General features: G+C 39.5%; 1 protein-coding gene across 2 annotated transcripts in view; it reads left to right on the top strand.

Annotated features, from left to right (window-relative positions):
* Positions 1–2,863: 2,863 nt before the first annotated feature.
* Positions 2,864–25,454, top strand: part of UBE2D1 (ubiquitin conjugating enzyme E2 D1) — a 35,808-nt gene continuing 13,217 nt past the window's right edge. Inside the window, exon 1 of one of the 2 annotated variants that reach the window (XM_043925090.1) lies at positions 2,864–3,140. In XM_043925090.1, the coding sequence (XP_043781025.1) occupies positions 3,117–3,140 (24 nt within the window). In that variant the 5' untranslated portion in view covers positions 2,864–3,116. Of the gene's footprint in view, positions 3,141–22,860; positions 23,788–25,454 lie in introns of those variants that run through there. The other variant, XM_043925089.1, reaches the window with a different exon arrangement.

Genomic DNA, 25,454 nt, shown 5'->3' with positions numbered 1-25,454 from the left:
CTGGTGGTGGTACTCCTGGCAGGGCAGTCATTCTGCTTGCCTCACTTATCCATGGTTAAGTTCAGGAACTACAGACTCTGGACTCCTGACGTATGCCCTGTTCCATCATGCCACACTCATCAGGAATGCCTGAATCTTTTCATCAAACCCTTCCTTTTCACTCTACTCTGAAAATTTCTGGTGAAAACCATGTGTCAGTTTCTCTAGGGTCTTCATTAAACTTCCCAGATTGTTGCTTTGATTCTATCAAGAGTCACCACTCTCCTCCTGGTCCCAAGAAGCTCTTCACTCATCTCTTTTACTCAGTGAGAAAACCTCTCCAGAGACTTCTCCAAATGGTTTAATTCCTTATTTCAGTTTCTTCCTCCAGGATTGTGCTTTTTTCCCGATAAACAGCATCTGGCAACCACTCCATATTCCAAATGCTAAGAATGATAGTTCCATATCCTGAAATATGAGTTTCTGAAAGTAAGCACAATCCCTCTCATAAAGTCTGTATCATTTGAGTTGGGTCATGAAGGATGTGTTGTCAGGTGCAAGGTGGGAGGTCATTCTACGCAAAGAGAATACATTGTGCAAAGATACATGACCATTTGTGAGCTAAAAGATGAAAAGGAGGCATCTAGGGACAAATTGGGATGGGTATTTTTCAATATACTGAGGCATTGAACTTCCATGATACAAACCAATAGAAATTTTTAGGCAGTGGAGTGACATGATTAGTGTGTCTTTTAGTAGTATGTATGGTAACCTGGAAACCAACTCTTTGGAAAAGACCCTGATGCTGGAAAAGATTGAAGGCAAAAGGAGAAGGGGGCAGCAGAGGATGAGATGGTTAGATAGCATCACTGACTCAATGGACACGAATTTGAGCAAACTCTGGGAAACAGTGGAGGACAGGGAAGCCTGGTGTGCTAAAATTCATGGGGTCGCAATGAGTCAGACATGACTTAGCAACTGAACACACACACGCACACGTGATAGCCTTGAAGAGGGAGAAATTAATGCCAGTGTCTTGGACTCTTAGTGTTTTATGAATGAAACTGCCCTGATTGTCGTCTCTGACTAAGTGTGTGTTTTTATCTATCGAGTGGTGATAGACTTACTTATCAGGACTGTCCATTTAACAACACTGGAGGTTTTATTCCTGGGCTTCCTGGTAATGAGCACTTACTTGGAATTAGTGCTTCCCTGCAGTGGGAGTGGCTTGGGATGGCCTCACTTGCTGCATTATATCCAAATACTATCAGCTTGGGAATGTAACTTTCCAAAGCAGACGGTGCCCAAGCCCAGACTGTTTTCCCCCTATTTACAAGGACACTCTCACACTTGCCCTATGAAAAGGAAGAGCAATGTTTGGTAGGGTCCCACTTTCAGGAGCCCAAAGATGGTGTATCAAGCTCGACCCAGTACACCTTTCTGCAGGATCATATGACCTTGCTGGCGTGTTTCAGAAACCTGTTTGCCCCAAAGTACTTCAAATTTCCCACAGCTGATTAGACCATGGTTGGCAAACTAATTCAAGAATAGTCAACCTATACTTTGCTCACTAGCTGAAAATGCATAGTCTGAAGTAAAAAGATGAGTTGTGTCAATGGGATTCTTCCCTTTAGGGAGATAAATAGGGAGTACCAAAAGGCTTGGCCATTTAGCAGCAGAAACAGTGAAGAGTGCTTGCAGAGTGTTTGTTTGAAGAGTGTCAGAAAGTGGAGTAAGGGTAGTGGGAGCTCATACCCTGTACAAGAGAAGTTAAGGGGGAGCTGGAAAAAGGATGGTGGGCCAGCATGCAGAGAGAACCAAGATCTCAGGAAAAGGAAAATAAGACAGGAGCTAGACTCCAGACTGGTTTTAGTTTTTATATTTGTTTTGGATGTGGGGGGTGGTGAGAAGGGAGAATGAGAGGCTTCTAAATTAAGTTTCAGATTCTATTAATATTTCTATCATTCTTTCACTATCATATTTCCCTGAACGTTTTCTTTTAAGTTACCTGAGTGGATTTTTGTTCTTTGCCCTTTGTAAGCATTTGGGATGGTATGGTAGCTATTGTTTAGGGTTTCCTGGAAAGCTTTCTTCCAACCCTCACCTTGTAACACATTCTGATTCCTGGCCACAGGGAAGAAAGGTGGACATGTCCAGGAGGTTTTGGGACATAAAATGCTGAAACTGGGGTAGGAGTTTGGCTGGAAAAAGAGATTTTAAAATCTTTATCATATACATAAAAACAAGGAAATAATTTTTATAGAGCACTTTCAACATATTAGGTAGTATGTTTGGCACATTATATTAATACCAGTTAATTCTTACAATAATATATGGAGATTATCTTCTCTTTGGACACGCAGAAACTGAGGCTTAGAGAATTTAAGTGCTACAAGGTCACACAGTGGATAGGGATCAGAACTTGGATTCCATCCCAGGAGAGGGGTCAGTCCACAAAGCCCACGTTCCTCCAGCTATGTTGGGTGGCCTTTCAGTTTATGGGACGACACAAGGTCTATCGTTTAGATAGACCTTATATTAATGGCGAGAGGTCTGAGATTGGAACTCCAGGGCACTCTAACTCTTGAGAAGAGGATTTGGTAACAGAGAAAGGGAAGATGAAAAAAAAAATTACAGGATGAGCTGTAGCACACATTAGAATCCGGTACATGTTTTTCGAGCTAATTTGTTACTATCATTTTACAGATTGGGAACTCCAGTTTCAGTTACTTGATCAAAATCCACCTGCAGAGACTAACCCAGACCTGGCACCTCTGGGCCCAGACGGTGGGTGAAGGTCTCCTACCCGGGCAGCCGCCGAGTAGGATGCAGGAACTACATTTCCCAGTATGCTCGGCGGGAGGGGGCGGGGCCGGGCGGCCGCAGGTTCCTTCCCAGAAGCAAAAGCGGAAACAAAAGAGTCTCGCCGGCGTCCCCGCCCGCACACTCGCACACACTAGCGCTCGGGCGCACTCGGAGCAGGCACCCGCGCCCAGAGCGAGCCAGACAGCAGCGAGCCGGGGACCCACCCGGCTGAGCCAGCCGAGCAGCCGGCGATCCGAGCCCGCACTACCCCACGCCCCCGAGCCCTGCAGCCGTCTCCCGCTGGCCGGTGTCCCCGCCGCCCTCCCTGACCGATGGCGCTGAAGCGGATTCAGAAAGTGAGTGCCGGGGCCGGGCCTGGGGCAGCGGGGCGGGCTTCGGCTCGCTGCCCACGCTGACCCCAGTGGTGGTCCCGAGAGACGCGCTGGGAGGGAACGTGCAGGGAGGATGGGCTAGGGCGGGGACCGGGGGCCAGAGACGCCGGCGGGGCCAGCGGGCACCCGACAGGTGAGGTGGGATCGGAGGCAGGTCCCGGGTGCTGGAGGTGCTTGGAGGCAGGGGGCCCGATGTGCGCTCGCGCCGGAGCAGCGCCCGGCGATCCCTGGCAGGAGAGCCTCTTCTGTCTCCAGACCTTCCCAGAATATGTGCCGCTCGGTCACTGCTGGATTTTGCCTTACACCCGGCTAGCTTTGGCCCTTGTCATGCTGCTTTCTTCACGCTGTTTCTGAAGCCTGTCCTCTTTTATGATCTTGCTTTCCCATGCTCCCGGGAGGGCATGGAAGGTGTGGTGGGCCTGCAACCTTCCTCCGCGGAGCTGTTGGGTTTGTTCTTTCTCTCCTCTGCTGTTGGCTCTTGCTCAGATGCCCGAATGGGCTGGGGAAAGCCCATTTGGGGCCGAGAAGCCAGGAGAAGCCTCCTGCCCCTTCTATTTTGGTGCCTCTGCTGCTGCCACTTGAGGTCACATAGCTGTAGTGAAAACATAGTTGCTGATACATAACAAGATGACCTCCTGGCTGTGATTCATGGTGAGTCAAGCCAAGCAGGTTTTTTTTTTTTTTTCTCGCCGTGATAAACTTATATGTAAAGTTTGAGACACAACAGAAACTGTCACAAATTAAATTGTTCGATGCTTTGACACATGGGTATAGAATGAGGAAGAAATGTGTATATTTATTAAACAAATATGTATCCGTCCCAACTCGGTGTAAAGAATTGTTTTCTCTTGAATGTTCTTTGCTACCGTCTGTAACGTGAACATCTTACAAACCTGAGATTGGGGCGATTTCTTTCTGTTTACTTTTGTTTCTTGTTGGGTTATTTGGTCTGTTCACTGATACAAGTTTTAGGCTTTACTGTTATGGTTCACGTGGAGAACACTGAGAATTTCTTTTTTAATGGGAAGTGCGTTCAGCAAGTTAAGCCAGCAGTGGACAGCATGTTTTGTAAAGGATTTCAGAAGAAATACTACCGAAAAAAATTTTTTTATCAACTTTTTCAGGCACAAATCAATAGGGCAGTGATAGGGAAGTATACATTGTATTCTCAGTCACCATTGATATCATCTTCTGGTACAGAGGACAGCAACTTTCTGACCCAGCCAATTTGGTGGTGGTGAAGGGGAGGGGTCAAATGATAGATCTGAGAAATCCTGTTGTTTTTTGTGCCTGTTAAGGTTACTCTCACTGTAAAGCACATAGCTAATAATCAGCACATATTGATTAATATGTTTTCTGATTTGAAGATAATGCAGTTACACAGTTTTTTTCATATACATGATTCTGATTTTGAAACCCCACTCAGCATCTTTGCCATGTCTTGTGTACTTTTAAGTGATGATGTAATGTTGGCTCACATTTGAGGTAAACACACATTTTCCAAGGAAGTCTTAAAATTCCATTTCCTTCTTCCCTAGCTGTGACAGTTTATTGCAAGACTGCATGTACAGTAGCTTCAAATAGTGTAAAATTTGTCGACAGTAAGTGAACATTCAAAGAAAATGGACACTGTTAAGTGTTCTGGGCAGTTTATCAATCTCCTTGCTGAGCCAATGTATTTGGCTTATATTTATAATATGGCATATATCCAAATCATATTTTTAGTCACTATTAGTTATTTTTAGTTTATAACAGAGTTGTCTGGTAAAAAAAAAAAAATTGGGGATGACATAACATCCCATCGCTGTGTGTCAGTCTTTGGCTTCCCTTCTCTGTTACCAAAAAAAGTGACTTGTATAGATCTCTTTTCCATTAATCACTTGTCAGACCACTCTCAACTTTAGGAAGTATTTTGTTTGATTCCGCACATTTTCTCTTTCTTTACTACCTTCTTGATGAGAAGTGAGTTCCAGGGGAGGTGTGCTGTTTGCCATATGAACAGTTAATGTTACAGAGCCCTCTTTGATATCATCAGTATATAAATTCTTCTTGAATCTTGCATGCTTCAACAAAAGAATACATGTTATTAACTTTTGGCCTTTCTTTTAAAATGTATGAAAGTAACACTGTCAGGTAAGGTCATTGGGTTGCGATTTTCCTGGATCTACAGTGGCAGGCTTTGGAACTGTGCAGAACCTTAAAGAACTTTCAGGAGTGAAGGGCAGGGGAACAGCTTTTGGGTAGTACATCAGAATCAACCATGGGACATTGCAGACCATCCCCACTGCTGTAGTCCGTGGGGCTGCACAGAGTTGGGCACGACTGAGCCACTGAACTGAACGAACCGCTGCTGTAAGTGGAGAGATGCTGCTGAGTCCCTCAGATGGGCTGCTGTGGAAAAAGGTCGTGAACTACTGACTGACATTCTAGTCTACTCACTGTTTTTCAGAGAAGGAGCTTGAGGTTTGGAGTGGAGTGCTTTGTCCAAGTTAATCTCTTAAGAAGTGATTTGGCGTGTTTTAAAAAGGTCATGACTTCACAGTTTTTCACTTCATAGGAAAAGATGAAAGATGGTTGAATTAAATGTATTTGTATGAATATACAAAGCATGTGGATATGAGTGCTTAAAATATATTTCTATGCTAAGAGTATGCTAAGTGATTTAATACTCTAATTTAGACACCCAGTGCCAGTTTTGCATTTCAGCTCATAAATTCACACACTCTTTCCCTATTTTTAGATACAGTGGAAGATGTTGTCACAGTCACCTAAATCACTAAAGGGAAAAAGTCGAACAAAGTCTGAGGAAAGATACCCTCAAACATGTCTGAAAAAAGAGAATAGTTTTTCAGGTGGACATTTCTTATTTTCCAGAATTAATTCTGAAGTGTTTCTTCTTCTTTTTTCTTTTCTCTGAAGTATTTCTTCTGTCAGTGGGCTTCCCTGGTGGCTCAGATGGTAAAGTGTCTGCTTGCAATGCGAGAGACCAGTTCGATCCCTGGGTTGGGAAGTTCCCCTGGAGAAGGAAATGGCAACCCACTCCAGTACTCTTGCCTGGAAAATCCCACGGACAGAGGAGCCTGGCAGGCTACATTCCATGAGGTCAGAAAGAGTCGGACACGACTGAGCGACTTCATTCTCTCTTCTATCAATACCAACTTTTGTAAACATATTTTGGAAATCATTTTTTAAATTGCAAATATCATAGTCCTAAATGTCTTGAAAACCAGAAAAAAAAAAAAAAAGGAAATTCTAACACAGTTATCATCTTAGTATTTTCCTTCTAGATTTGAGTTTTGCTTTGCAAATAGAGCAACATAGATGACTATTCCTCAGTGTATACTTCTGTCAACAAAATGGAATATTTATATTTTTAATTTCAATTTAACTTAAAATGTATATAATATAGGTTAAAATACAACTTTATAAGTGTTTTGAGCTGTTGAATCTTTTGATTTGTACAGTTTCACATTAGACTGCTTTATGTCAGTCTAGAAAACCTTCTGATACTTCAAAATTGCAACAACAACAAAACCCCAACAACAACAAAACCCCAGCCTTTTGTGGATGAAACATCAAATGGGAGAAGAAGCTATGGTTTCTATTCCTGGCTCTGTGACTTACTAGTTTGTTTCCCTACCCATACAATTATGCTGCTGATAAGTAAAACTGGCATGTATGACATATAATGGTTACTCTCTGCTAGACACTGAATTAAGTGCTTGACATATATTAGTTGATTTACTCATTAGTGGACCCACGAGGTGGAAATGATTATTATCCCCATTTTACAGATGATGAAACTAAGGCACAAAGATGTTGAGTAATGTACTCAGAATCACATTCTGTAATTGTAAGTGGCAGTGCTAGGAGTCCAAACCAGACAGTTGGCTCCAGAATCCCTCCTCTTAACTATTTCGGTATATCCAGATGAACTCACATCTTCTATCTGTTGTACTTAAATTGAATGACATAGAGTCAGATGAGTTTATGGACATGTTTTGCAAACTGGAACATTCTATACAAATGTAAAGTGGCATTATAATTAATACCTTGGCATATTTAATCATCTTCATAGACACATCACTCAGTGTGTTGACTATACATTGTAAATTTCTGCTTTAAAGTGATGTGCACTAGATCAGTTAACATGGTAAAAGAATAATATAACTTTGTTTATCTTTGTTCCATCACCTTAAATTTTTCCCCTCTGAAAGGATTTAGGAAACAATGGTTGTAATTCATAAATGTCCTGTCAAAAGAAAATTTCATTGTGAAGTTTTTATTTGAGAAAATGGTATATGAATTAATCTAGCTATTAGTTCCCATAATAGCTTTGAAAAGTAGTCAACAGTTCAGATATGTTAGAAAGACTTTCAGATTATAAGATTAAGACTCCACGTTCCTTCCGTTAAAAAGGATATGACTTAAAAAGTTTTAAAAAGAAGGAACACAGTATCTGTGCTTCTTGGTAGATAAATGGTTTGCCTTGAGATGAAAGGAAGAAAATGTTCTTTTTCTAAAAAGACACTGTATGAATTTTTCTGCTTTTAAATCTTTTTAATTAAGTTCAGTCTTTCTTTTGCCTCCAGGATCATGTATTTTTCTTCCTTTTTCACAACAAAGGTGTAAAAAGATTAGATAACCTATCCTACTTTAAAAGTTCTGAGGTTCCTTCTCTATGGAAATAAATAGCATAGATCTAAATATGGCAGTTTATGCCTATTTTAGGAAGCCAGGCACATATAAAAACTAAACCTAGCAAGATGTGGGATTGCCTCCAGCAAAGCAAAGTAGCATCCTTATTCATTTTAGTTCCCCGAAATACATGTAGAAAACATATTTAATGAACACCACTCATCAGAATGATCAGTTAGTAATACTTTCCATCAAACTGAGTTAATGGTTGTCTATAATGAATTGGCTCCCCTCCCCCCTTTTAAATACTGGATAGATTGGGAGTATGTTTAATTAAAATAAGTATTTAAATACTTTTCGTGTCTCCTCTTAACCCTGTATGCTGGCTTAAAAAATACTGGATAGGGCTTCCCTGGTGGCCCAGTGATTAAAAATCTGTCTTGCAGTATAAGGGACATGGGTTCAATCCCTAGTCCGGGAAGATCCCATATGCCTTGGAGCAACTAAGCCCATTTGCCACAACTGCTGAAACCCATGCATCTAGAGCCAGTGCCCGCAACAGGAGAAACCACCACAATGAGAAGCCCACGCACCACAATGAAGAGTAGCCCCTACTCACTGCCACTGGAGAAAGCCCACTCACAGCAACAAAGACCCACCACAGCCAAAACAAATATATCTTAAAAAAACCCAACAACTCTGGAATATTTAATATAATCCAGATTTGCAGGTTTAGGTGTTGGGGGGACCCTCAGGGCACCTCAGAACAATTGAAGGCAAGACAGTTTCTATTTCTGTTGGTCTAGATGGCCTCTGAGAAGCTGAGGGTTTTTCCTCCCAAATTTAACTTGGTTCTGGGAGGAATCTGAAGGTTCAGTTACTTACATTAGACAGTAGTGATAGATAGGCTCCGGGAGCTGTCCTCAGTATTGGGGGGAACCACCGTGACACACTTCATCTACCACTGTGGGTCGGATCACCACCATGATCTGCAGCTTCCTATCTTGCCTTTTCCTGGATGTTGTCCCCACTCTTCTCTATTCATTTTATCCTGTTTGCGTGGCTCTTCTCCTTCACCTACAGCTTATTAGATTCCTACTCTCTTTTCAGATTGTGGAAAGCCTTTCCACCTGGGGAGTGGTGGGGGTTGGTTCCTTCACCTTTGTTAGCAGTAAAATTAACCCAATGGTTTTCCCTCCAGGCTGCCACCCTCCTTTTGTGAGCAGTTTCGATTGCTCTAGGGCATCACCGACTCAATGGAAATGAGTTTGAGCAAGCTCCGGGAGCTGGGGATGGACAGGGAAGCCTGGCGTGCTGCAGTCCATGGGGTCACAAAGAGTCGGACACGACTGGGCGACTGAACTGAACTGAGAGAGAACCCAGCTGAGGTGTTGACCTGGGCCTGTTGTTCTTCTCTAAACCCGTGAAACTGTTGAGGGTATTTTTTTGCTTCCCCCAAGTTTTAATGTGTTGTATTTTCATTTAGTTAAAAATATTTTCTAATTTACCTTTTGATTTTCTTTTTGGTCCTTGAGTTATTTAAAAAAACATGATTTATTTCCCAAATAATTGGGATGTTACAGAGCTTTTTGTTACTGATTTATAACTTAATTCCATTGTGATCATAATATGTGTTATTATTTGATGCCTTTAAAATTTTTGACCTGTTTTATGGCCAAGAATATGGTCTTTATTTTTTACTTACACAATAATAACATCCTTCCGGCATTCAACATAGATTTTTGAATGAATAGTGTTTTAGTGATTTCTAGTCTTAATTTTGCCCATCTCTGGTTGGCATCTTTTGTTTAATCGCTCAGTTGTGTCTGACTCTGTGACCCTATGGTCTGTAGCCCACTAGGCTCCTCTGTCCATGGGATTCTCCAGGCAAGAATACTGGTTGTGCTGTTTCCTTCTCCAGGGAATCTTCCTGATGACCCAGGGATCAAACCCCGGTCTCCTGCATTGCAGATGGGCTCTTTACCGTCTGAGCTACCAGGGATTTCTAGTCTTCATTTGCTAGTGTCTGGTTGGCTTCTAGGCTATGTCTAAGGAGTGAATGCAAAACTAAAGTCTACACCTTGCTGATGTTTTAGTGTTTTCTTGTACTTTTATGAGCTTTCAGAACAGGGGTGACAAAATCAGTTTAGTGGATCACAAACAGCAGTTTTAAAAATAGAATAAAAAATATTAGTGCTTTGAATATAGTAGTGGTGGTGTTTCATGAGACCTTAGTTTTAGTTATGTATATGTGTTCCTGTGCATGTGTGTTATGTGTACTAGGTTGTGGTGTATAATACTTTTTTATTAGTAACTGCTGTAATGAAAGTTTGAAAATCACTGTCCCATAGCATAAGATCTTTAGGTAAGATCACTGTTGTCAGAAATACATGCCATATATTTATCCATGCATGCATGCTCAGTCGCTCAGTCTTTGTGACCCCATGGACTTTAGCCTGCCAGGCTCCTCTGTCCATGGCATTTCCCAGGTGAGAATAATGACGTGGATTGCTGTTATTTCCTTCTCCAGGGGATCTTCCTGACCCAGGGATCGAACCTGTATCTCCTGTCTCCTGCATTGGTAGGCTGATTCTTTACTACTGAGCCACCTGGGAAGCCTACCATATATTCATACATGTACCTATATGTGTACATATATAGAGAGAGAAAGCAAATGAACCTATATACACATATACACGTACACAACACATAAAATGTTCTAGTCTTGGAACATTTCTGTTTGATACAAACTGTCAATGCTCATTATTTTCTAGCAGCATTTTATAGTCACTGAGGTACAGCTGTAGTATTCAAGAATAGTACTGGGTGATACTAAGAAAGATTAATTACCTTATTATGAAAATGCTTAAGTGCCTACTATGTGCCAGTTATTAGGGATGAAATTGTAAAAATGTAAATATTGGTAGATAGGTTTGTGTTTTAAGTAGGCTTTGAGAAATAGGCTGCTGCCTTTTTTTCTTTTTCCTTGAAGCATATCTCTCTTGGTAACTATGAAATAAATAGTAACTTTTGATAATGTAGCATTTAAAATGCTCTGTGTTGCATGTTCCACCATGTGTCAAAATTCTATTATGTATGTAATTTCCTATCATGTTTTTCTTGCTTTTCAGAGTGTCTGAACACAGACGCTCTCAAAGCTTGTGAAGTAGTGTTCATTTCTATCCGTTTATAAGGTAGAAGCCTCCAGGGAAAAGATAATAAGAATTCCTTTTCATTCCTTCATTCGTCACACTTTGGTTTCTCTTGAGCATGACTGAAAATGTGCAAATGGCCTTAATTCAGTACTGGAGCATTGTTGGCTTCAGTGTTGATTGAAAATAATATGCTCTAGTTATTACGGCCTTGAGAGGAGTATTGTTTTGAGGTAGGAAGAGTGCTGCAGTGGAAGTCAGATGGTCTGAGCCTCTGTCCTGGCTTTGGCTTTGTGACCTTGGCCAAGAAACTCATAGTCCTTATTTTCTTTATCTAGAAATTTAATGGGTTGCACTAGGTAACTACTGTGGCCTTTTCTGACTTATAATTTTCAGCACACTTAACTAATATTATGTGTTGTTTTCCTTTTGTCCCTCAAACAGCAAAAATGGTCACAAAAATAAATATGGAGCAGTGGTACTGTTTTGCTGCTACATGAAACTTGAATTAAAATTCTATTTTAAATTGTCAGAATTGAAATAAATATGGGCCTCTTAATGTCTAATATAAAATTAATGAGTCTCTAAAGATATATTACCTTTTGATTAAAGAGCATTTATTTGAGATGCAGATAAGATTTATTTCTCTTTTTATACTGGTAACATAGTATGATTTTCTCATTCCATTTAGCACCCATCTGTTTCACAGGTATCTTTTGTACTTTAGAGATAATTTTAGGACTTCCCTGGTGGTACAGTGGATAAGAATCCTCCTACCAATGCAGGGGACATGGATTCAATTCCTGGTCTGGAAAGATTTCACATGCCACAGAGCAGCTAAGTCTGTGCGCCCCAACTACGGAGCCCACAGGCTGCAACCACTGAAGCCCCTGTACCTAGAGCCTGTGCTCCACGACGAGGGAAGCCACTGCGATGAGAAGCCCATCCTGCGCTGCAAGTGGGGAGTAGTCCCTGCTCATCGCAACTGGAGAAAGCCTGTGAGCAGCAGCAAAGACCCAGTACAACAACAACAAAAAAATTATCCATACATTTAGACAACTGCCTTGCACAACTGCTTTACATATAGTAGATTTTTTAAGATTCAAATTAATGCATTTATGGAGCACCTTATGTATATAAGGCATATGCAAAATATGATAAGAAGATGTATGGGAAAGCAAGGTATAAGCAGCATTATCTAAGAACTTTTAAACTAATAAAGATATGAGATGTATCACAACAACTCGGTATACTAAGGAAAATACACCATACTTGAGCATGAAGGGAGTCAAAGGTGGGAGAGGTGAAATTTATTTGCGGGAAATCAGGAAGAAGTCTATGGAGAAGATAGAATTAGATATAGGTTTGGAAGATTGGGTAGCATTTTTTTTCCTATTATAAAAGAAATTCATGTTTATTGTAGAAAATTCAGAAACTGCAGACCAAAAAAGAGTGGAATAGGATTTCCCTGGTGGTCCACTGGCTAAGAATCCATGTTCTTGATGCATGGGGCCCAGGTTCATTCCCTGGTCAGGGAACTAGATCCCACATGCCACAACTAAGCCTGATAAGAGCCAAATAAATAAGTAAATATTAAAAAAAAAAAAAAAAAAGCAGAGTGATGGTGTTGGGTAGCAAAGACATGGAAAACAGGTTCATAGAGGAAGCTACAGAAATGCAAGCACTAGAAAGTACATGACTTATTTGGAAAGGAACAGATGATCCTGTTTTGGGGGGTCAGAAAATAGTATGACCTTAAGACTTCATACTGTGGATAGGCTTTGAATACCTACACTGACAAGTGTTAGTCGCTCAGCTGTGTCTGACTCTGCAACCCCATGGGCTGTAGCCCACCAGGCTCCTCTGTCCCTGGGATTCTCCAGGCAAGAACACTGAGATGGATACCATTCCCTTCTCCAGGAGATCTTCCCAACCCAGGGATCGAACCCAGGTCTCCTGCATTGCAGGTGGATTCTTTACTCTGTGAGCCACCATGCTGACAAATGTGTTCTTAATGCGGAAGTTGGGGGATACCATTGAAGGTTTTTAAGTAAGGAAGTAACTTTCTTAATCCTATTGCTAGATACACGCTTTTGCTCTCATAGAACACAAGATTCTTTACCGTTTATAGATTTGTCACAAAAAGGGACGTATAGAGTGCCATGCGAATATAGCAGGGACCCTTTAGAGGCTTCAGGGAAAGCCCCCTTAAGGAAATGATATTTAAGATGAGACAAAGTGATTGTGTGTGTGGTGGGGGGTGTGATTAGGAGTCTTCTGTCTAAAAGGAAATCATGTTTGAAACTAGAGACAAGACAGCATTTTGGGGAAGTGAAAGTCATTATGACTGATACAGAGAATGGTTGGGGGAAAGTGGTTGCACATGTGGGGCTAGAGAGGGGACAGATGCTCAAAGTCATTTTAAGGATTTATAAATCTTCTATTAAGGCTAATGGAAAACATTGAAAAGGTTTGACAGGGTACTTTCAGGTACTTTGACCACAGAGTGTTGGTAGAGAAATAGGTTAGTTAAGACATTATTGCACTTGTTCATGTGAGGTCCAGGAGGGTCTGAGCTAGCCTGATGGCAGAGGACATTTGGAAAGAGGGGTATATGAGAAGAGTTGTAGGATGATTGTACCACCCGGCCTTTTTGGGTTGGTCTGACCCACCACACCTCCCTGTGCTTGGCCCTTCAAGTCACATCTCAAGCTCTGGGCCTTAGAGTCTCTACAGACTCTTTGGTCTACTGTCCAGTCTGATCCCAGAGTCTTTAATAGTGTCTCCCTGGTTCAAACCTTTGGCTTGTTATTCTGAAACGTCTCTCTGACTTTTTTCAGACTCTTCTGCCCTTTGGACCTCAGGTTTTCTACATGATGGACCTCCTCCTGGGACCCTTTCAGTGGGAGGATTTGGACTAAAGGGGAATCTGAACAGCTTGGTAGTGGTTAGTGTAGAGCGGGATGGGGTGTGTAGGAAGGAAGGAATCATGGTGATCCCAAGGTTTAGAGTTCAAGTTACTGGAATAAGTGCATTTTTACCATAATCTTCATAAGGTGGACTCAAACACAGTTTTTACTGGGATACCTTGAATTTGTCAAGATATATTTTTATTTATGTAAGTCCTATGGTGGAAATATTACATATGGTGGTGGTTTAGTCGCTAAGCTGTGTCCGACTCTCAGGGCCCCATGGACTGTAGCCTGCCAGGTTCCTCTGTCCATGGGATTTCCCAGTTAAGGATGCTGGAGTGGGTTGCCATTCCCTTCTCCAGGAGATCTTCCTGAGGAAATATTATGTATGAAGTGAAAGTCACTCAGTCGTGTCCCGGTCTTGCGACCCCGTGGACTGGAGCCTGCAAGGCTCTGCCGTCTGTGGAATTCTCCAGGCCAGAATACTGGAGTGGATAGCCGTTCCCTTCTCCAGGGGATCTTCCCAACCCAGGAATTGAACCCAGGTCTCCCACATTGCAGGCAGATTCTTTACCAGCTGAGCTACCAGGGAAGCCCAAGAATACTGGAGTGGGAAGCCTATCCCTACACAGTGGATCTTCTGACCCAGGAATTGAACTGAGGTCTCCTCATTGCAGGTGGATTTTTTTACCAGCTGAGCTACCAGGGAAATATTATGTATAAAGGGAGATTTTTGAGTCTTTTCTTTAAAAGGAAGTCGTGTTTTAAACTAGAGGCAAAATAACATTTTGGGAAATTGAAAGTCATCACATTGTGGTACTGTGGCGAGCACTGGGGGAAAGTGGTTACAGATCTGAGACACTGGCTAGATAATATCCCTAAGTGACCTCCAACATTTATTCTAAATTGTGCTCTTTATAGTTCAGACTCAATAAATATTACTTTGATGCAGCAAAGTCAATAGTGTCATTTCTTTCTTCATCATCTTTTTGTGTGGGGTTTGGCTGTGATATCATCATTTTTAATAGACAGTCTTTGCCAGAGATACCTGATCCAAAGAGACAGTGAAGCAGCCAGGACCTTTTTATTGAAGTGAATTTGGTTCCTCTAACTTAATTAATTGGATGTCATCAGCATTTTGAAGTCTTCCAGAAGGAATTTTCATGGTCTAAAATACTTTTTTTCTTTTCTTTTTAATTCAAGGGCTTAGAGAGGTTCTGTATTCAGAGACATTTCTCAGAATTGTTTGACATCTCCTTATTGAAATAGCTCTAGTCAACTGGATAAGGAGATCAGAGTCTGAACTGTAAGCCCATGAAATGTTTATTTACAGACAAACCAAATATAGCTCATATATCCCTTTAGAGACAACATCAAAAATGCAATCCAGTAAGAATTGCTGTCTTGTTTTAGGAGTTTTGAGATAAAGATGGTTGTGTCACATTAATTAATTGCCTGTTGAGCCAGGATTTTTTTAAATAACATTTTCATATGCTTTGGATTCAGTAATTTAGATTTTGGACTGTAAATCAGTTCCTGTGCATGGGCTGCTAATGTATTTTATGCATACCCATTGGGGTATATATTTTATCTATTATGGAGATTGAGACCTTCTGAATGTTGAGACTGGAGAACAACAAAGCATTTTCAGTCTGGTCAGCACAATTTGTTGGAGAATATTTACCGCATCCTGTCATATTAAGGATGATGGTAAATAAGGAAACTCTGACTTGTCAGCTTTCCTTCACTGTTCAGATTGGGCTCTTACCCTTCTGGGAGCTGAGAGATTAATGAGGCTTCTCTTCTCTCACATTCCCTTCTTTGTTTCCTCTTATTTGTTTACTCTCTTTGAATTAGGCTGCCTCATCTACTTTTAGATTTTAAGTCCCCTAGAGGCAGGGACTGTGTCTAGGTTGGTTTTATGGAGAACACTCAGCATATTGTAGGGATGTTATAAACATGCCATCTGTGCCAATTTAAAATTCAGTTTCAGGCCTCTCAGTACTTTTCTTTGTGTCTGGTTGGATATAGAAATCTGAACTAAAGTCGAGGCGCTTACCCATGTAAGGCTATATAAATTCATTAAGTACATGTTTTTGTGGACTCAGTGCTTTTATAGTGGTAGTCATAATACAGAAACAGTATCTTGTAATCTGCCTTTCATTACAGTATCTTGTATTTTTTTTGAAATTTAAATACCCTAATTAATTTTTTTTTTTTAATTTGAGTGTCAGATTGGAATAGAAAACTGCTTCATTGACATGGACTATTTTGGGGTGTACATTCACCACTTTGATATTTATTGCATAGTCTCTGTTTAAATATAACATTAGTTTGTTTTAAGCTTACTTTGTCTCAAAGAAGACAAAAGTTGAAACTATGTATTTCAGTTTTCAATTTAAAAAGCCACCAGAAATGAAATTGAAAGATACACACACAAAATATATGTATACACAGTCTGTTAACTATAACGAGTTCTTTTCATATATGGACTTAACAGCTATAGTCTCATTATTTGATGACCGTCTTTTACATTATATGATTTCTGTCTGTGTAACTAGCAGTAGAATTCCGGATCATGGTATATTCCTGTGTTCACCTTTAATGGTTACTGTCAGACTTTTTTACTAGTGGCATGTGAGAGTTCCAGTTCCTTCACATCTTTGCTATCATTTGTACTTTTCTTTTCTTATATTTTCACCATCCTTTGAAGGTTATAGTGACATAGCATTTTTGTTTTAATTTGCATTTCCTCAATGATAAATGAAGCTGGTGCATGTTGGCTAGTTGGATACTCTCTTTTGTAATGTGCTTATTTGTCTGTCTTTGAAAAATTGATCTGTAGGAATTTTTTTTTTAACATATTCTGAATTCAAGCCTCTTGTCAGATATATGTATTACAAATATCTTTTATTTCATGGTTTACCGTTTCACACTTTTAATGTGTCTTTTCTATGAAAAGATAGATATTCTTTATTTTAATCAAGTTCACGTTTTTCTCTTTTTCTCTTATGGTTAATGCTCTTTGTGTCTTATTTAAGAAATCTGTGCCTCCCCCAAGGTCATAAATACATTTTATGTTTTCTTTTTAAAGCACTACTACTTTACCTTCCATATTTAAATCTATGATCTATTTACAGTTGGTTGGTTTTTTTTGATAAGTTTGAAGTGGAGGAGATCAAGTTTCTTTTTTTTTTTTCCCCCCTACATTTTTTCCCCCAGTTGACCTGGCAGCACTTAGCAAAAAAAACTTTCCTTTTCCCTCCACTAGAATGTCACTGTCTTCACTTTTGAATTCCAAGCTTACTATTTACTTTCCATTTTCAGCACATTGTTGAAGTTAAAGTAAGTGCTGGTAGTTACCACTCAGATGTCAAACACCATCTCTTTTGCTTCTACATCAAAAGTGTTATTTGTTTATTCAAAACAGACCATATCCGAAGTTGGGTATGAAAGATATGCTTTCCATTTTTCAAACGTGCAGCTTTCTGTAGTGAAGTTTTGTAGAGCCCTGGGGAACTCCATTCACATTGAAATCTCTGTGAGTGGTGCCGCTTAGAGCTGGTGCGCTTGGCCCGTGGGGCAGAATGCAGCAGCCCTGAGTGCTGTGTTTAGTAACTGGCAAATCAAAAAAGAAAAACCATTACCTTTTCCTGTGCTCCAGCAATCCACATTTTTAACAAATGAGTGTTATTTGTGTTCAAGTATTGTGGTGTGCCACAATTTTAAAGAAGTGGAGTAAAAAAAGAAAACAAAACTCTGAGGTGATAGCTCTTACAACTTTTTTAATGTTTCACATTTGAGTTTATTTTTTATCTAGAAAGCAGTTTGTGTCAGCCAAAATATTATATACCAGGACCTTTCTAGATCACACTTTCTGTCCTAGGAGAAACTTTCCAGGACTCCCTTGAGTGATCAAAACTTTAATGGACACAATCAGGAGGTGACCCTTGAGGCCTGTAGCTACTTGTTATAAATATTTTTCTGGAGACATGTAAGGTTCCAGAGGACCTCTTTCCTATATCTTTTAAGCTATATCTAATGAAGTTGCTTTTCTCCACAAATAAGTTCTCCTCAAATTTCATGCCCTGGTTTTAATCATCAGCAAATGTGCCTGACCAGTGACTTGTGAGGATTTTTTTTATTAACATCATAATCTTATACCTTTAAAAGGAATCTTGAAAACTTTGGGAGTGGAGTTGGGATGAGAATGTAAAGTCAGAATCGTGACCCCTGTTAGGAAGGATGTGGAAGTGCTTCACTCCTGCTAGGCTAAGTTCAGCTGGTTAAATTGAGCTTGGTATAAGTAAGAAAAAAAATCTCTGTTGGCGCCACAGACTGCAGCTCTGTCTATGGGTGTCTCCACCACCAAGGATCACTGGTGATTGGCAGACAGCTTAACTTTGAGTCAGCTCAGCACAAAACCCTAACTCATCTTGGAAAGGCAGCCCAAAGCTGTGTTCTGAAAGTAGGTCAGCAGCATCTTAAATAAACAATAAGGATGGAATATTTCAACTTTTGAGGTCTTCCAAATCAGAAGAACCACAACAAAAAATGTCTAACAGAAATTTTGTGTGGCTTTAGAGACTTTGATAGAATATCATACATTCTGTAAATTGAAAATAGTTGTCACGGCAGCATATGTTTTTGATAACTTAATGATGAATATTCTTTAGAAATGCATTTCTAGATGTTGTTATATGTTATTTAAAAGGCTACCCCAGCCTTTTTAAGTGACCTGCACTGTTCTCTAACACCTGTTTTTAAGATTTTTTTTTTTTATTATATGCGATCTACGTAAGGGAGTATTGATTCTGATTCTGTTGTCAATTCTAATTATTTGCATTTTGAAAAAAATAGAAATTTGAGAGATCTATACTTTGCTGATCACACTGTTTCTTCCACTGTATTAACTCAAACAATATCAAGCACATTATATGAAAGGCATTGTGCTAACTATAATGGAGGAGATCATGAATAAATGCAAAAAAACTCCTAGTGTTAAAATAATATTCTGGTAGAAGAGGAGAGGGAAGGAGGAAATTAGTATTTCTTAAGGTTCTATTACACAGGCTAGGCATTAAGCTTCTTCACTTACATGTTTTCATTTAATTCTGAATATAGTTCTTCCAGTGATGTCCTCATGTGAGGCCTTTGAGCAGAGGTTAAGGGGGTTGCCTAAGGTCACTTAGGGTAAGGGTCAGTAGTAAGGCCAGGTCTGACTCCAAGCCTCTTGTTTTTAAAGTGCCCATTGAGAAGACAGCCACTGTTACTGTTAAGAAGAAGGGGTAAAATTTGGGCATAGGGAGACAGATGGAAGGTTGTTTTAGGAGAGGGAAAATTTTGAAGGCCAGAAAACTTAGACATGTTCAGCGAACATCTAGGTACTCAGGCCAGACCTGACTACATGGTTCTCAAACTTTTAGGTCTCAGGACCCCCTTATATTAAAAACATTGAGTGCCTCAATGAGCTTTTGTTTGTATAGGCTGTATCTATTAATATTTACCACGTGAGAAATTAAACCAGAAATATAAAAATATTTAGCAATTTAAAAACAACAATAAACTCATCCAGTTAGAACTGGACATGGAGCAACAGACTGGTTCCAAATAGGAAAAGGAGTACATCAAGGCTGCATATTGTCACCCTGCTTATTTAACTTATATGCAGAGTACATCAAGAGAAACGCTGGGCTGGAGGAAGCACAAGCTGGAATCAAGATTGCTGGGAGAAATATCAGTAACCTCAGATATGCAGATGACACCACCCTTATGGCAGAAAGTGAAGAAGAGCTAAAGAACCTCTTGATGAAAGTTAAAGAGGAGAGTGAAAAAGTTGGCTTAAAGCTCAACATTCAGAAAACTAAGATCATGGCATCTGGTTCCATCACTTTATGGCAAATAGATGGGGAAATAGTGGAAACAGTGGCTGACTTTATTTTTCTGGGCTCCAAAATCACTGCAGATGGTGACTGCAGCCATGAAATTAAAAGACGCTTACTCCTTGGAAGGAAAGTTATGACCAACCTAGACAGCATATTAAAAAGCAGAGACATTACTTTGCCAACAAAGGTCCGTCTAATCAAGGCTATAGTTTTTCCAGTAGTCATGTATGAATGTGAGAGTTGGACCATAAAGAAAGCTGAGTGCAGAAGAATTGATGCTTTTGAACTGTGGTGTTGGAGAAGACTCTTGAGAGTCCCTTGGACTGCAAAAAGATCCAACCAGTCCATCCTAAAGGAAATCAGTCCTGGGTGTTCACTGGAAGGACTGATGTTGAAGCTGAAACTCTAATACTTTGGCCACCTGATGCAAAGAGCTGACTCATTTGAAAAGACCCTGATGTTGGGAAAGGTTGAAGGCAGGAGGAGAAGGGGACAACAGAAGATGAGATGGTTGTATGGCATCACCGACTCAATGGACATGAGTTTGGGTAAACTCTGGGAGTTGGTGACAGACAGGGAGGCCTGGCGTGCTGCAGTTTATGGGGTCGCAAAGAGTTGGACACGACTGAGCGACTGAATTGAACTGAACTGAACATTATGTATTAACATAAATAACATTTTTATTAAAAACAACTATATATTCGAAAACAGCAACAAGAAGAATAAAGTGCCACTGTTTTATACATGTTCAGATCTCATTATAGTCAGGCTTATAAATGATAGTTGAATTCTCATATCTCGTGCATTCAGTCTGTCACAGTATTACTTATCTTTAACCTGGAAAATTCTACCTTATACCCATGAGATAATTGAGAGTGAAAAATACAAATATTTTAGTCTTATTATGAAATTAATTTTGACTTCATGGATCTCCTGAACATGTTTTAGAAAACCCAAGGGCATTCTTTGGAGAATTATTGGACATGTTTGTGAATGGGAACTCTATTGAAAGAGTAGGGTTAGGACTAGAAAATGAAAAGACCTTCATTGGTTGAATTTGGTCTTTAATAAGTAGTAGGGAACCACTGACATTTTCTAAACAGAAAAATGAAATAAATTAAACTGTGCTTTTAGAAGATTGTTATGCAAGTAATTCATAGAGTATTGGGAAGCAATTATAGTTGAACTGTAATAGGTTTTTGAGGTAATAGTTACTGGGAGCTTCCTAGGTGCTCAGTGGTAAAGAATCTGTCTGCCAAGCAGGGTTCAATCCTTGGGTCAGAAAGATCCCCTGGAGAAGGAAATGGCAACCTACTTAAGTATTCTTGCCTGGGAAATCCCACAGACAGAGAAGGCTGACGGGCTATAGTCCATGGGGTCACAAAAGAGTCAGCCATAACTTGATGACTACACAACAACAACAAATAGGTATTGGGGTAGAATATATTATTTTGTTTGTCTGACAAGGTGAACAAGAAAAAGGGGAGTCAAAATGAGCCTGGTGACTAGGAGACTAATAATTCCATTAATAAATAAAGGGAACACATAAAAAGAAGGAAGCTTGGGAAGGAAAATTGTGAATTAAGTTTTAGAATATATAAAAAATATTTTTCATTATTTTTATTCTGAAATAATTTAGTCTTATAGAAAATTTGCCAAATTAGTGCAGAAAGTTCTCATAAATCCTTCACTTAATTTCCCCTATTATTTACAACTTACATAACCATAGATATAGCTCAGTTGGTAAAGAATCTGCCTACAGTGCAGGAGACCCCAGTTTGATCCCTGACTTGGGAAGATCCCCTGGAGAAGGGAAAGGCTACCCACTCCAGTATTCTGGCTTGGAGAATTCCACGGACTGTATAGTCCATGGGGTCGCAAAGAGTTGGACACGACTGAGTGACTTTCACTTTCACTTTAATTATAGTACAGTTATCAAAATAAAGAAAGGAACATTGATACAATATTGTAAACTAAACTACTGACCTAATTCAGATTTTACCATTCAGTTTTTCACTGTTGTTTTCCTGCCCAAGGATCCAGTCTGGGATCCTTTCCTGTCCAAGGATCCAATCTGGGATCCCAGGTTTAGTTGTTTTACCCCCTTTGTGTGTGTGTATTTGTGTGTGCTTTAATCTGTGACAGTTCCTCAGCCTTTCCTTGTCTTGTAAAAATTTTTAATTAAAAAAAAAAATGACAGAAGGACTTCCCTTGTGGCGCAATGAGTAAGAATCTGCCTGCCAACGCAGGGACACAGGTTTGATCCCTGATCCAGGAAGAGAGCTTCTAAGCCCATGCACCAAACTACTGAGCCCAGATGTTGCAACCACTGAAGCCTGTGCGCCTAGAGCCTGTGCTCCATGAGAAGAAAAGCCAGTGCAATGGGAAGCCCATGCATCTCAGCAGAGAGTAGCCCTTCCTCACCGCAACTAGAAAAAGTTGGTGCGCAGCACCGAAGACCCAGGGCAACCAAAATAAACAGATAAGTTACAGTGACCTTAAAAAAAAAAGAAGATGCTTATATGTAGTGGGGGAGAAAAGTGTCATTTAATCTCTCTTAAAATGCATAAGAAGCTGAGTAAAACATCATTTTTTTCCTCTAAAAAGTTGAAAAATTAGGGAGAGTGGGAGGGGAGGCTCAAGAGGGAGGGGATATATATGTAAAATTTTATGCATATATAAATTATGTATATATGAATTATATATAAATTTACTATATATAATAAATTATATATATTATCATATATATAAAAATTTTGACTTATTCGTGTTGTATGGCAGAAACCAACACAATATTGTAAAGCAGTTATCTTTAAAATTAAAAAAAGTTGAAAAATTATTGTAAAAATTTAAAACAATGTAAAAAAAATAAAAGGTGACAACCCACCCCTAGAGATAACTACTATTAAGAGCTTGGTGTGTACTCTTTTAGTTTATTTTCTATGCATGTATAGTATTATAGAATCTCTTGGGCATACTTCTGCCACGTATATTTTTCACTCAAAAACTTTATTATTTTCACACAACATTGTTTGATGTCAACATACATTTCTCATTCTGTTTTTTTTTTTTTTTGGCTCTGTAGTATGTGGGATCTTAGTTCCCTGGCCAGGATTTGAACCTATACCCTTTGCAGTGAAAGCACAGAGACCTAACCATTGGACCACCAGGGAAGTCCTCTCATTCTTTTTTTTCAAACATTTATTTATTTGGCTGCGTCAGGTCTTCGTTGTGGCACTCAAGTCATTCGGGATCTTTCCTTGAGGCATGTGGGCTTAGTTGCTCCACACATGGGATCTTAGTTCCCCAGCCAGGGATTGAACTCATGTTTCCTGCTTGGTAAGGCATATTCTTCACCACTGGACCACCAGGGAAATCCCTCTCTCATTCTTTTTAACAGCTGTAGTATCTGATAATATGGCTGTATCATGGAACCATTCCTTTTGTGATGGGCCTTTACGTTATCTCAGTTTTTCTTAATTATACAAAATGCCTGACTAAACATTTTTATATGCGTATCTTTGTCTGTTTGGATGATTATTACTATGAGGTGAAGCTCCTGGATCAGAGACCGTATGCATTTTGCACTTTGATGATTATTGCTAAATTTCCCTCCAGAAGGTACTATCTCAACTTATGCCCCCTCCAACAGCAAGTGACATGCTTATTTCCTGCCAGTCATAATAGTGGTATTCTAATAGGGTGATAGTGGTTTGATTTGGGTAATAACCTTATGGGTGTCTCACAGTTTATGCATTGCTTTATCTTATTTTTCCCTACAAAGTATTATTTTGCTTTGTTTTGCTTTTGTACACACACACACAATAATTAAAATGAATGATTCTAAATGCTTTGTCTTTGAGATCTTTTGCTTTTGATCAGCATGGAATACATTGGATCTTATGAGGATCTTATGGACTTGAGCAACTTGTATAATTCACAAGACAGTAGTTCAGTATTAATTCTTAAACAGTGGAGAGAAGAGCAAAGGAAGAGATTACTGACCCTGGCATTTCTTTTAAAAATAAGAATCATTAAATTATTTTTAATACTCCACATGTGGCTGCAATGCTTGAAGTAGATACATAAGAATTCCAGTTATGGTAGAGAAAGCATAAATCAGGTAACAGGGCAGTTTCTGGAAAACTTTGAGTAAACTAAATCAAAAGGGAAAAGTATAAGTAGTCTTTGATTTTTTGTGTTTATCTAAAAGTGCACTGGCCTCTGAATAGACATAGAGCAAAAAGGTGCAGCTTTGATATGTCTGGTTATAGTTTTTTGTTTTATATTTTCACCTCCTTAGGATATCTCAGAAGTTTTCCTTTATCAAATTTGAGGTCTGTCTTTTGGCAGGCAGGGGAGTGTGGGTATATATAGTGTTTTTTGTTTTCTGTTGGTGACTCTGTGCATATATACCATAGTTTCAGTAACACATTTCCAAACAGTGTAACAGGGCATGTTTCCAGATACATATTTTGATAAAGGGATAGAACTTTAGAAATTTCAGTTCAGTTCAGTCGCTCAGTCGTGTCTGACTCTTTGCGACCCCGTGAACCACAGCATGCCAGGCCTCCCTGTCCATCACCAACTCCCGGAGCTTACACAAACTCATGTCCATTGAGTCGGTGATGCCATACAACCATCTCGTCCTCTGTCATCCCCTCTCCTCCTCCTGCCCTCAGTCTTTCCCAGCATCAGGGTCTTTTCAAATGAGTCAGCTCTTTGCATCAGGTGGCCAAAGTACTGAAGTTTCAGCTTCAACATCAGTCCTTCCAGTGAACACCCAGGACTGATTTCCTTTAGGATGGACTGGTTGGATCTCCTTGCAGTCCAAGGGACTCTCAAAACCCTCCTAAAAATTCTAGGATGTGTAAGTCTTCTCACCAAAGCACTTGTGTAGTTTTTAGTAGTAACTAATGATTGGTGTGACTGTTAAGAATGTTTGAGGTACCATCAGCTGCCTCTTTTCTATAATAAGTGAGCTTTCCTATAATGTCAGCTTTAAATAGACAGCTTAAGAACCTGACCTTTGCAGGAGTTCACTTGTTAGATTTTATCTTTCTTATCCTTAGCTCTCACTTCCAACAGGAGGTAGAATCAGGGCACAAAAATTTAAGAACATGATAACGAGTATTTTTATATACTATTTTGAAGGGATTTGAAAGAACAGTCTGACATTTGAAATTTGAACACTATTCAAGGTTATTCCAAGTAAAATATGGTTTGGGGTTTTTTGTTAGTAAACAAAATTAATTTGTATGTATTTCTGTATGATATGCGTACTCACATATGCATTACTCTGTAAAATATATACATGCAAATCATTAACAGTTTTTTAAATCTCAATTAGAGACTATTTTCTTCTTTTTTAAATTATTTTTTAGTTAAAGTGTGGTTGATTTACAATGTTGTTAATTATGGCTATACAGCAAAGTGATTCAGTTATACATGTGTATATACATATACACACATCCTTATGTATATTTTCTTTTCTATTATGGTTTATCATAGGAATATTGAATATCGTTCTCTATGGTATACAGTAGGGCCTTGTTGTTTATCCATTCTATATTTAAAAGCTTACATCTGCTAACCCCAGCCTCCCATTCCACCCCTCCCCCAGCTATGTGTGTGATTCTGTTTCAGGTTCATAAGACACTGTCATTTTTTATTTAACTAGTTTTCTAGTTA

The sequence above is a fragment of the Cervus elaphus genome, chromosome 15, assembly GCF_910594005.1.
Source record: "Cervus elaphus chromosome 15, mCerEla1.1, whole genome shotgun sequence".
In the NCBI taxonomy this organism is placed as follows: Eukaryota; Metazoa; Chordata; class Mammalia; order Artiodactyla; family Cervidae; genus Cervus; species Cervus elaphus.
Note: the sequence above shows the minus strand (reverse complement) of the source record. Positions and strands in the feature narration are given on the sequence as shown.